The sequence below is a fragment of the Salminus brasiliensis genome, chromosome 4 (genome assembly GCF_030463535.1).
Source record: "Salminus brasiliensis chromosome 4, fSalBra1.hap2, whole genome shotgun sequence".
NCBI lineage: Eukaryota > Metazoa > Chordata > Actinopteri > Characiformes > Bryconidae > Salminus > Salminus brasiliensis.
In genome coordinates, this window is record NC_132881.1 from 26,487,295 (window position 1) to 26,500,769 (window position 13,475).

Sequence of the window (13,475 nt, forward strand, 5' to 3'; positions counted from 1 at the left end):
AAAAAGGCAAAGCTGCTTTAGGGGAGCCTGGTGAGAGACCCTTCCCAAGAAAATCAGTGTTACACAGGTAGGCGAACAGGCTTGGCCAAGGCTTCTCATTACTGTAGCATGGTGAATTGAACCCTAGTCTGCCATGAAGAGAGATAGAACAATCAAATCATCCACTGCAATTAATCAATCAATCAATCAGTAAATAGAGTTGTAAAATATTTATTGTTGATTTTTTAACTGATAGGGCCTGCCTATTCATTACAAGTGGGCTTCCCTGTACAGGCGTTAATATTTGCTCATTATGACACAGATATTCTAACTTTACTGACATTCACCATTTACTTGCAATATTGTTTGCCTGCATGATCTACTGTGTTCACCTAATAATCTTAACCCACTGATTGGTGATGCATCACTACACGAGATTCCTAAATTTGAACTTGCCAGACCTGGCTGCTTTTATAAGACAGGGGGGAAAGTGAAACCGCTACAGGTCACATTCTATTGCTTTAAAAGTGTCCTAAAATGGAAAACTATTTATTTTGGCATGGTTGAACAATGAGTGTTACATGAAAGTGACATATTGTGAACTTCAATCATTACAGCTAGTTATTGAAATACGGGTTGCTACTGACAAAGCTTTGCCTGTGTCAGTGTCCACAGAAGGGGAGCTCAACAGTAATGCTAGGCTAAGTCTCTAGTTGAGCTATCGCCAATGAAATCAATGAAATCTGGGTAATGATTATTAAAAAATTCTGTGAGTACTTTATTTGTTAGTAATTCCTTAAATAGAATAGAATAATTACTATTTATACTATCTTGAAAACCTCAACGCACCTTTAAGAAAAGACAATTAATCCGAGGAAATAAATGCAAATCTATAGAGAAACAACATGTTTCCTTACAGAACTGCACAGTGCACTGCACTGCACACCACCATCACTAGCTAGTCCATGTCATATTAGAAACATAAAGAAAGAACAAAAACAACACTAAAATGTGCAGGGCTTGGTCTGCCAGGACTAAAACTAAGGACACCTCGGCTCTCCAAACCTGGGTTGTCTTTATAGACTACCAGGCAAAAGAACATCCCCATGTTTTTCAGTTTTATTGACATTAACAGTTAAATCCAGTAAATAACCTGAAATGGCAAAAAGGCCTGAAATGACCTCAAATGGTACAAAGGTAAGTAAACTGACAGAGCTTTTATTTGTTTTAAAAAGTGCTTTACAAACACTTTGCCTGCCTAAAAGCAGTGTTGGAACAGACTGTGCTACTGTGCACTCTCTACTGCAGACACTGCATGTCTCATTTGCTATCATAATGTCTAGAAAGACACTTAACAAAGGCAGACCTTTAGAACTTACAGATTTTTACAACATTAAAGTAAAGGAAGTACAGAAAAAGCCCTGACAGACTCAAATCCAGAACAGCATCAGAAGGTTCTGAGAGTAAACGACAAGTGTGATTGGCGGCTGACATTGTAGCACAGCTTAACACTGGACCAAGTTTCAGTTTCAGCTATGAAGAGAAAACTAGGAGCTGCAGGTTTGAAAGGTGAAGAAAATCAATGCTAAGATGGCAAAGGCATGGTCTAGGCCATGCAAGACAGTGGAGTACTGAAAAAATTGGGGATGTTCTAAAAGTTTTGATCAGATGTGTGTACATTTATTATATATGAGAGAGAGAGAGAATGAGAGAGAGAGATAGATACATGGAAACCCTCATAATAAACCTTCCTGAATGACACTGCTTGTATGTACATATTTGAATGTTTCAAGACATTTAAAATTAGTTAAAATTATATATACACTGGCATTTGGCATTAGAGGTGAAAAGTGGAGTTAACACACACAATGCTAGTTTTGCCTTATCCATTTCATCTTTGATACCAAATGCATCAGTATTCACCCATAATTAGTGGCCCCTATGCCCAAAAAAATCCCCCCCCCAAAAAAACAAACAATTAATTTACTAGATGGTGCAAAGCTTCTTTGGAAATCTTTTTCAATTTCCTGGCTTCTGCAGGTCAAGCCTGTACTCCAACAACGTGAAGTTGGTGATCTTGGCAGTCAGTTCTGGGACGACAAACTCTCTGATTTTCTTGTAGCCCACATGTTCATACAACTTCTGAGCATCTGTCTGGACAACCGAAGTGTAGAGCACCACTGCGGGAAAGCCCTGTTCTCTGGCAAAGTCCTCCACAGTGCGGCACAGTGCTTTGGCGATGCCCTGGCCCCTATGAGAGTGCTTCACAGACATCCGCTTGAGCTCCAAACAGGCCTCGTTGCTCTCCGCAGGGAGGCATGCCACCATGCCTACCACCCGACCCTGGCTCTCAGCCACCCAGAAGCAGGAGTTGGGCTGCTCCAGGTAGGTCTGACGAATGTGGCCGAGATCCTTATGCAAGGAGACCTGGATGTACTTTGTAAACATGTAGCTGATTCCCTGCCGCCCTGCGGCCAGGAGGAGAGTGACTGCCAGTATAGGCAGAAGGAGGGACTTGGAGCTGGCCATCAGAGCACAGAACACACACACCAGCAGCATCTGGGTTGGTGGCTGCTTCAGCACATGCAGGCAGGAGGGCGGGACATGCTCGCTCATTCCGAGAGTGAAGAGGTCTTTGACTTCCTCATCGTCGTCATCCTCATAGCGGCGAAACTGCACCTCAGCCATAGCCTTCAAACCAAATACACACAGCACCATCAGTGACACTCAGTAGCCAGGCTAGAGTCATCAGTAGAGAATAAACACACGACATGGAGTTACTGACCAATACAACAGCACTAGTTCAGGCATGAGGCCAAACGCATTGACAATAAACTACCAGCCTGTCTGTGTAAAGACTGCAGATAGCAGTAGATAAAAGGTTGTGTAAACACTAAAGCAAATGGACCTTAGCCGTCGCAGACATATGCCAAAAACCACTAAAACACACAAAGTACAAAAATAGATGGAGGGATCCGCGGAGGCTCATTTTGCCCTTGCTCAGTTTACTATCAGTGAGGCTTTTATAAACCATTGTAAAAAAAAAAATCATTTACAGACACCCCTTGATAATTTTTTTTTTTTTAAATCCATCAATGTGACAATCCCTTTCCTTAGTGTTATAAACTGTACCTTTAATGTAATATTTGATTACATTAAATATGTATTTATTAATTTGAAGAAACAAAGACAGCTGTGTCATTTAGCACAGTCTCTAAATCACACCACTAATACTGAAACAGAAAGATGAGCTAGATCAAGTCAAAGGGTTCGTTTAAGGCGAAGCAGGAGGAGAGTTTAAAAAAACCCACACACACAGTCATAATCATAATCATATCATAATGTGTATGTTACTTGGTTTAAGCTTCTCGGAGCAACATTGCACATCTGGGACTGCCCATTGATAGTGCCCACCTAGCTCCAGTAAAACAGCGAGGCTACTAAACTACCATCACTACACATACAAAGCCCATGAGTCCATCTGCGTAACAGAGACTACTATGCTAGCAGGAAGCTGATTGACTCTCTAACACACCGTTACCAACTAAAAGTGGCTTGTTTTTAGTAGCCTCAAACGGACAAGATCTAAGTGTAACATATTCAAGGAATTCTTTAAAAATGAATGTTAAAAAGTGATTTATATTGCTGCTCACTTTTCCTGATGACCCGATCCTCCTTCTTAGGTTACTTAGCTGCTGCAAGAACCCGTCAAAATAAGAGTCGTGTTGCGCGCCAGCGGACTGCACTGGTGATGAGACGCTGTATTCCCTTCTTTTGCAGTTAAGATGTTTTACTTCATGGGAAAATCTTTGTGCTGCGTTAGAAGCTTCTGTAAATATAACCCACACCCTATTTAAATATAAAACCCAAATAAATTCATATTTAAAATAAACATTACAGGTGGGATAAAATTCATTATTTAGTATTTTAAGATGTTCTCTTATGTATAAATGTGTGTGTGACTTTGCTTTGGGTGAAAATGACGAAATACATTTTATTTTTACGTCCATTTTAAAACCTTGTTATTTGGCCACATGCTGTTTTTCCTTTTGTTGTGGGCTCCAGGAAAAAAACCCATTGAGATCTGCTCTGCTCTGCTCTGCTCTGGCTGTTTTTGTTTTTTAGCTTTGTTTTTTTAGCACCTCAACAAGAACAACAGTTGTATTAATTTTTTTTGTCATAAATTCATATTCCTGAATCTTTATGAATAGTGTTGCTGCGTCCTCTGCGCATGCTTTACAGGCCAAGCTTAAGAGACTGTAGACAGGGTTGGCTTTTAGCCTAGCACAGTACTTCCCCAGATTTGGGTTACCCAAACCCAAATCTGGGGAAGTGAGCAGGTACTGTGCTAGGCTAAAAGCCAACTCTGTTGACAGTCTCTTCAGCTTGGCTAACTGTGTAGCCAAGCTTGGCTGTCAGCTTGGCTACCAGGTTGGTATGTATTGCAGGTAGTCCAGTTTGTTTTCAAGGGAGTGAACGTTGTGGAAAATATATGTTAAAAGCCATGTTTTCCTGTTTTTATTATTATTATTATTATTATTATTATTAAAAAAATAGTTTTGGTCACACACTGTTTTTGAGTTACCCTTCTGCAGACACTGGCACAGACAAAGCTGTGGTCACGAGGCCATTAACTAGAAGAGTCTGGCTGTGATGTGCTGATCTCCAGTCTTACAAGTATTAACAACATTGTCCCATATTTTCTGATGTGGCCGTTGCGTTTTACCACATACTGTTTCAACAGTGTTTGAGGTTTGTGGTATGCCACTTCCACGTACCATCAACCCTTTTTAAACCAAGCCAGTGTAAATATAGTTTATGTGTTCTGTAGACTGATAATGAAGTGTATTGTTTGTGAGCAGAATTATTCATTACAGTTATTAATATTACATTCAGTTATTTCAGTCATACTTTTTATCTGCTTGCCCTGCCTAACAGCCTCCATTACCCAGATTAAATCACTGTAATGCAGGTCATCTGCTGGCTTATTGGTTTATTTTACTCAACCGAAATCCTTCGAGGTGCTTCTGGAGTAATGCTTGTCTGCGATTCACTGCTCAGATCGAATTTGTACCGTATTCAATCAGGAGAAAATACCTGCTGTGAAGCTCAGGGGATGACAGAGGATATCTGAAGCTAAAGGCTGTGCAAGGCTGTCACTGACACAGCAGTACTCCCTCATATACAGTGGTACATTGTTTCCATCCAACACACACAGATCACCACACACTCAGAATAGAGCAACAGAGTAGCAATAATTTATGATGCCTTTCTTTATACAGTGCTACAAAAGCTTCGCTTGCTGAGATACATGATTGTGATTCCTTTATAAAGGCCAATTCCGCCAAGTTCTCAGAAGGTCTGCAGAATGAAATCATGGAGACATAAACATAGTAATTATGGGTGCTTTGTTTGATTTGATGTAAAATGAGCTGTTTTAGAGAAACATACAATCAAGACAGTGTTCACTGGTGCTGAAAGAAACCAGCCTCTAATAGGTACAGACCCCCCCCCAGAGTATTTTACTAATGTTGAAAAAATAAAATAAGAAGGCCCCTGTAGTTTCCCTGGTGATGCAAATCAGATTAAATGTCTGTATTTGCATTGCAAATATCATATCCCTGGTCGTCATCACCACCACTGTAAAGCAAAGTCAGTAAATTTCCCATCAAACCATTGTGAAAGACAATGCTTATAATCAATGATTCAATTATGCATAAAGTTGCAAAAAACTTGTGGAATTCACCAATATAGAAAAAAAATAGCTCAACTGTTAAAAAAAGTATTTAAGAGTCTTATTATTTGCTTTTTCCAATTATGGCATCAAATCTTTGGTCCCAAGTAATGAAGAATGAACTGATGTTTGTTGTTTCCTACATCATCCCAGATTGATGTCTCCAGCAAACATGGTGATGAGCAGGATGATTGCAAATCCAGTTAGCAGGCCTCCATTTTGCAACAGGAAGAATATGACTTTGTCTTTGGAGCTTTTTGTGTGTGCCATCATTATACTGTTCATCTCCGGAAACTAAAATTGACCACAAAAAAGAGAGGTGTTCACATACAATATTTGTGATACAGCAAAATATGTATAAACAAACAGATGTACAGATATACTGTGCAACACAGTTAAGCAAGTAACAAGCTAGCCTGCTCTGTGACAAGCATTCAATACTGAGCCACACAAGCTGACCTCAATCCTAGACCGAGATGGTAGGAGGTAAAAAATCTAAGTGTCTTTGAAAGAAGGTTCATTATAAGGGCACAGACAGCAGAAAGGATCTAGTCAAAGATTCCTCTACTTAGACTCAAGTTACATCATTTTGAACTACGGGAAAGACACACACAGTTCACAGGGTTGTAAATGGAAATTGTTGTCACAGGCACACATTCAGTGAGTGTGATGGTTGTGATTATGAATTAGTTCAGTGTGTACGGAAAAAAAAGCAAATAAGCAGCTGCTCCTTAGATGACTAAGAATACCAGTACCGGACGTGACCAGACAGTGTCTGCAAGAATAGTCTGCCCACAGGGATATGATAGCAGGACTGCAGGAATGCACATTTGTATATTCAGTGGTATACAAACCACAGTCACTACTGTGCATGTACTGTAGATGTGGGAAAGCTGATATGCTCAGATGAGTCATCTGTATCTATATTCTCCACAAGTGGGCGTGTGTAGAGTACACCAAGACAGCAGTACAAGCCTGAATGCTTGACCCATACTATGAGGTGGTGTGGTGACATTTGTCCTCTTAGATCAATACAATGTTATACTTGCTGATTACCTTTAACCTATGATAAAACATTTAATACTTGTGGAAGTGGTCTCTTCCATGGGTCTCTTGAGGGTCCCCTCATAAAGCATGAGGGGTCAGTAAATGACTTAATGTTTTGGAAATGATGGAAATCATATGCTGTCCCTTACAGATACAGATCGCCATCCATTTGTATGATTTTGGATCAACATGGCATCCCACTAGAGTAGTCATCAAACCTCAGATTAAAGGAATATCTTTTCTAAGGCCAGTGATCTTTCTCTCCAGTGCAGTTCCAGAGACTGTATACGTACTACAAGATATGTCCAAAAGTATTCAGACACCCTTTCCAAAAGCAAGGCACTGCCAGACAAACAGGGCACTCTTGAGCAAAAGTGTGAAGCAGTGGAACTATGATGAAGCTCCATTTAACAGCTTTGTGATGAGTTTGTGATGAGTTTGTGATCCCGAACAAATCATCTAACATTAGTACCTGACCTCTGAATGCTATGAAAACCTCACAGTAATGTTCCAGCATCTTGCATACAGCCTTCTAAGGGGCAGCAAAGTGAACAAACTCCCAATAATAGCCATAAATTCAGAAGAAGCAATGGATGTGCAGGTGTCTATAAACTTTTGGACATATAGTGTTTCTTTTAAATGGCTTATTTTAGTGTAAGATGTGCTTCTGAAAGCGTCTCACCATGTCTGCCAGAGAGATGTAGAGGAACATTCCACCGGCAATGGCGAAGATGGCATTTGGGGCGAAATTGCTTCCCAGCAGGATGCCCAGCGCCAAGCCCACATAGCAGCACATAGCCGACATCAGGTTAAAAAACGCAGCCTGAGGCACACTCATACCAGAGCTCAACAGAATCACAAAGTCACCTAGAGACGGGGGGTGAGAGAAAGGAAGCATGAGAACAGGGCAGTTGGAAAACAGGCACTGGATTCATCATTTAGGTAGAGCGACGTCAACCTGCTTACAAGTAATTGATACTCCTGACATTTTGTGACTCCTCACAAGAGCCTGTCTTACCTATCTCATGAGGGAACTCCTCACAGAAGATGGCAATAGAGGTGCCGAAGCCAGCGAGGAGAGAGAGGGTGAAAGAGGCTCCAATGGCCAATCCATCTATAAAGTTATGCAGTGCATCACTCAGTGTGATCATCCAAGCCACTGTTTTAATGTTCGCCACACGTTCCCCTCGCAGCCAGCGGCAAGACAGCACCACACAAGCATCCTAAACACACAGAGCAATTGACAGATTAAGAATTCCAGTATCTCACAAAAGTGAGTACATTCCTCACATTTCTGCAAATACGTTATTAGATCTTTTCATGGGACAACACTATCAAAATGAAACTTGGATATGACACATGAGTGTGTACAGCTTGTATAGCAGTACAGATTTACTGTCTTATGAAAATAACTCAACACACGGCTATTATTGTCCAAATAGCTGGCAACACAAGTGAGTACACCTCACAGTGAACATGTCCAAATTGTGCCCAGTTGTGTTGTTGTTGGTGTGAATGGGGAGCAGGGCTGTTAAATTTGTACTTATATATATTTGTATAATTCTCTCATACTGGCCGCTGGATATTCAACATGACCTAATGGCAAAGAACTCTCTGAGGATGTGAGAAATAAAATTGTTACTCTCCACAAAGATGGCTTAGCGTATACGAAGATTGCTAACACCCTGAACTACAGCCCTTGAGCTACAGAGGCTGATGAAGTGGGAGGTCAGCCTCTTTGAAAGCTGACGCAATAAAAAAAGCCTGCAAACAGTTTGCTGAAGACAAGCAGTCCAAGAGCATGGATTACTGGGACCATATCCTGTGGTGTTGGTCTGACAAGACTAAGTTAACCTTGTTTGGCTCAGATGGTGTCCAGCATGATTGGTGGCGCCCTGGTGAGGAGTACCAAGATAACTGTGTCTTGCCTACAGTCAAGCATGGTGGTGGTAGCATCATGGTCTTGGGGCTGCGATTCATTGAGGGAAACATGAATTCCGACATGCACTTTGACATTCTGAAGTAGAGCATGATCTCCTTCCCTTGGTTTTGGTTTTTCAACATGAGAACGACCCCAAACACACCTTCAAGATGACAACTGCCTTACTGAGGAAGAAGATGAAGGTAAAGGTAATGGAACGGCCAAGAATGTCTCCAGATCTAAACCCAAATGAGCACCTATGGGGCATCCTCAAGTAGAGAGTGGAGAAACATACGCAAAGTGTCCAACATACACAATTTAGACACTTTCACTGTGAGGTGTACTCACTTGTGTTGCCAGCTTGTGTGGACCTGTTTATTTCTTTCCCCTAGAAACTACAAAATCAATCACTTTGCAGTAAAGAGGGAAAGGCAGGATTTGTTTTTACTGTAAGATATACACCTATCAGCCATTACATTAGTACCACTGACCGGTGAAGTAAAGTACATTGTTCATCTGGTTACAGTGGCACCTGTCAAAGGGTTGGAGATATTAGGCAGTAAGTGAACAGTCAGTTCTGGAAGGTGATGTGTGTTAAAAGCAGGTAAATGGGCTTTGAGCCTTTTAAGATCTAAGCCAATATAACAAGAGCCACATTGTGATGGCTGGACGACTGGGGGATCAGAATATCTCCAAAACATTAGGCAGGTCTAGTGGGGTGTTTCCGATATGGCAACCGGTGAACTAGTGACAAGGTCATGGGCACTTAAGGTTCACTGATGCGGTTCATGAAGGCCCCACCTCACAACTTACAGGACTTAAAGGCTCTGCTGCTAATGTCTTGCTAACAGATACCACAGGACGCCTTCAGAGGTCTTGTGGGGCCCATGTCTTGAATGGTAAGATCTGTTGTGGCGATAGAAGGGAGGCTCTACTCAATACTAGGCTAATGTTATGGCTGATCAGTGTAGAAAGCAAGGCTACAGAGAACAAGAACTGTGGTACCGCAGTGTACTGTTAAAGTAAGACACACGTCATGTGTATAATCCAGAAAATAATAAAAATAAATAATAAAAAAGTACAAAATAAACAAAAAGTCAAGACTATGTAAAGCTTGCACGAGCAAACAGCAGAGTATATGACGTGCATTAAAGGTCAACCTGTCCAGTAGTCACATTAATCATTAGGTGTCCTTGTTCTCTGAAGTAATTCTCTGATAACAATACACCAACACATCGCTGGCCAGTTTTCTGGGCACAGAGTCACTGGAGAGTCACTGAGATTAGTTTGTCTGGCCATGAGTAACTCTCATGCAAGGAAACCTGAGTCCAATGTCTGCAATATCTCCTTATTTGAGCATAAATATTGACCAATATGAGCAGTCTAGGGCAGAGCTGTTACCTGTTCATTGACTGGGCTGACAACTGGGCCCGAGGCTGGGTTGCTTGGCTTCTCCCTGGGGCTGTTGAGGATAACTTCTTGATTGACATTTGGGATGACGTTGTTGCTGATGTTGCTGATAACTATGTCATTACTGAAGTTGGTGATGGTCTCATCAGTGGTCTGCTGGGAAGAGAAGTGGCTGTGGCAAACCTGCAGGACAGGCAAAAATGTGCCACAATGAGCTAAAGCCTTTTGCACCTATTAAAATAACTGGAATCCAGTTGTGGTCAAGCTCTTACCTCCATATCTGCTTTCAGTGCCATTTTTAAAACTCTTTCGGTAAAGAACAGGAGGTAGAACCCGCCAAAAATCCCAACAGCATTCAACACGTAGTCATCAGCTTTTGGATCGAAGCCAAGAGCCTGTGAGTTTATTATTTTAAAAAATGGGTTTAGTTTTCTGTCCTTCATGTAATTTTATTATTCCCAGATTATTATTTCTCTCTTCCCCCACTCCTCACACTTCCTCCTTACCTCAGGGATAAGCTGGAGTACAGCATTGGAGAATAAGGTTCCTATGGCCACCCCGATGAAGTAGGTTAGCACCTTTGGGAAGTAGGGTTTCTTAGTGAAGGGCACCAAAAGTAACCCCAACAGAGAAGCCAAGTTAATTATCGTCACAACCAGGAAGCTATAACCCCAAACTGCAAGAGAAACATGCAAGTTCCATTAGTGAAAGGGGAAATCTCCATATGAATGTGAGCAGAAAGAAAGGGTTCCTCTTCTCAGTTAGAACTAAGAATGTGAGGCTGGACACTCCACAGGCCTTCTCAAATCGGCTCCAGTTTACAGGATGTTATGGGAACAGGTTCTGATTTGTTTGGGCGTTTGCTCTGTGGGGAAACTTTGGGATTACACACAAACACTGATTGTAAAGTCAAATCAAACTTAAGACAAAAAAGAAAATTAAGCATCATTAAATATTTTAATTAAAGTGCACTGCTGAGTAATCGATTACCACACAGTGATAATACTTTTCAGTGCTTTTAATCAGTATATTTGACAGATAATGAGCATTTCAGCCATTATATAATGCCAATAAATTAGTTCTGCTGCCAAATGGCAACTGTTATAGGGCCTTTTAATTGATAGTAGTTTTATGATTTTTTTATGAGTTTTTAATTATGATTACTATACATGAAGAATAAAAACTCAAAATATTATCCACAAATGTGAGATGTTTAAAATACATATCGGTACAGAATTCTATAATAAATGCAATTTAAAATAGTTTAATGATCTTTGAAACCCTGTAAACGGTGTAAAATGTGTAACATAACGTATGTCACATATTGTCATGTATTCTCTATAAAAGATAATATAGAAATTATATATGGACATAATATAAAAACATGATAAACAGTAGCACCTGTTTAACTGTTCAGAAACAACTACAACCCAAAAAAGTGCCTTTACACCCATATAACACTCACGTGAGCTACTACACTAGCACACAGTTCAGAAATGGTGGACAACCAAAAAATAAGTCAAATGGGGAACCACATGTACAGGACCTAGGGCCTATCATTTGACTCATTGCTGTTCTCCCTTACATCATGTCACATGACTTGCACCCACTTTTTACACTGGTAAAAAGACTGGACTTGGCATTAACATATTATCACAATACTTTTGTATAATCTAAATGTTGATGATACACCATGTGTCACAATCATTTTGAGAAACGTTTCAAAAGTAGTAGATTCATGTGATGGTTGTTTTTACTCAAAAAACAAACAAACAAACAAACAAAAATAATATCACTACACTGGAGTGTTTCTTTTTCCAACACTATTACAGGTGAGCTGCCTTCATATTTGTCTTCATAAGCCATGTATTTTTATTAACTAACAATATGAGGTGCCATTTACACCAATCAGTCATAACATTAGCAACACCTGCCCAATATTGAGAAGGTCCCCTTTGTGCCACCAAAATGGACCTGACCTTTCAGCACACACTCAAGGTGCCCTGCGGAATCTGGCACCAAGACGTTAGCAGCAGATCATTTAGGTCCTGTGGGTGGTGAGGTGGGGCGGATAACAAGCCTTAGGTTGCCATGACCCGGTCACCTTTTCACTGGTTGTCCTGTCTTGGACCCCTTTTCGTAGGTACTGAACACTATATACCAGGAAACCCCAGGAAACCTGCCTGAAAAGCACTTCTTCACTAAGATGATCATTTTAATGGAGATTAAGAGTTTAAGGTTGGCATCAATGTCTATGTATCATTGATGTAGCATTTTTACATTCATACGTCCAATCATACATTTTTAATTATGTATTAATTGTGTTGCCTTTGAGGCCAGGTACAGTTGTACTCCCCTAAAGGGCCCAAAGGTGAACCATCACTGTATACCACTGAAGAACATGGGTTGCCATGTTGGATGCACTCACCCTGAGCGTCGATGTTCTGGGAGAGGGGAGTCGTGAAAGGGCAGGAGGGTAAGAGGACCTGAGTGAGAACTGCGGGGCACATGAGGTCTAGCTGCTCAACAGTCACTTCAGACGCATTAGCCAGGCCAAAGACAGCCAGCAGATCCGGCAGAGACAAACACTGTAGAGACCGGGAGGAAAGAGAGCAGTAAGGGTTAGAGGAACAGCTTTAGCACACAAGCAAAGGGGCTGCAGGGCAAAGAGCCCCTCGTTTAGCCTACCTCTTCATTCCGTAGCGGATTTGCAGCATTGTCGATGGATGCTGGTGGTCGTCTGGACGTGATGAGCTGCAGAAAGTTTTCCAGGTTGGTCGTAGATAGTGAATCGTTGCTGCCGTAAAACTGTAAAAGACCTTGTAGAAAAGGCTCCCCCATGTTTTAATTATTATTATTTTATATATTTTTTTTTTGTATTTGAGGGGGATTTCAGAAACGTGTTTCCAGAGCAGAGTTCAGGAGGACAAACTAACCGGAGCAGCTTACTCCGGGACTCATTTCTAAATGAGGTACAATAAACACGTAAACTAATAAGATAGGAGAGCAGCTTCTTGGTTCCGTTACAGGAGTAAGATCGGTTGGTCGAGTTGTTGTCCTCGTGGTGGGCGGAACAAAGTCTAAGCGATAAAGTGTGAGGTTGGCACCCTGGGCGCTCCCTCTCCGCTCTCCTCCGCGGATCAGTAGATGTTCAAAGATCAGAAACTCCTGGCCTGCTGGCTACTGGATCCAGATAGCAGCGAGGAGCCGTACGGATCCCTCGTTTCGCCCCCAGTCAAAGGACTCTTTGTTTTGATTCGCCCTCCTTCTCGTAACGCGGGCTCGGTGCTGACAGGCTGAATGGCCCGCCTGCATGAGGCCCACAGAGGGTTCACAGGTAACCCGTCCCCCCACGAGCTTCTACTGCAGCTCTCATCTTTACCT

The 13,475-nt window shown here is 41.5% G+C and overlaps 2 protein-coding genes across 2 annotated transcripts; both read right to left on the reverse strand.

Annotated features, from left to right (window-relative positions):
* Positions 1-1,181: 1,181 nt before the first annotated feature.
* On the reverse strand, positions 1,182-3,679 carry LOC140554053 (probable N-acetyltransferase camello). The gene is made up of 2 exons (XM_072676862.1): positions 3,633-3,679; positions 1,182-2,670 (listed from the first exon to the last, which is right to left on the reverse strand). Exon 2 carries the CDS (start codon positions 2,665-2,667, stop codon positions 1,999-2,001), a length of 669 nt encoding a protein of 222 aa, XP_072532963.1. The 5' UTR covers positions 2,668-2,670; positions 3,633-3,679; the 3' UTR covers positions 1,182-1,998.
* A 1,536-nt stretch (positions 3,680-5,215) lies between these two features.
* Positions 5,216-13,466, reverse strand: slc39a8 (solute carrier family 39 member 8). The gene is made up of 8 exons (XM_072676863.1): positions 12,780-13,466; positions 12,520-12,679; positions 10,598-10,767; positions 10,364-10,486; positions 10,083-10,274; positions 7,779-7,983; positions 7,443-7,627; positions 5,216-6,007 (listed from the first exon to the last, which is right to left on the reverse strand). The coding sequence occupies exons 1-8, from the start codon at positions 12,930-12,932 to the stop codon at positions 5,858-5,860; spliced, it is 1,338 nt and encodes a 445-aa protein (XP_072532964.1). The 5' UTR covers positions 12,933-13,466; the 3' UTR covers positions 5,216-5,857.
* Positions 13,467-13,475: the final 9 nt, after the last annotated feature.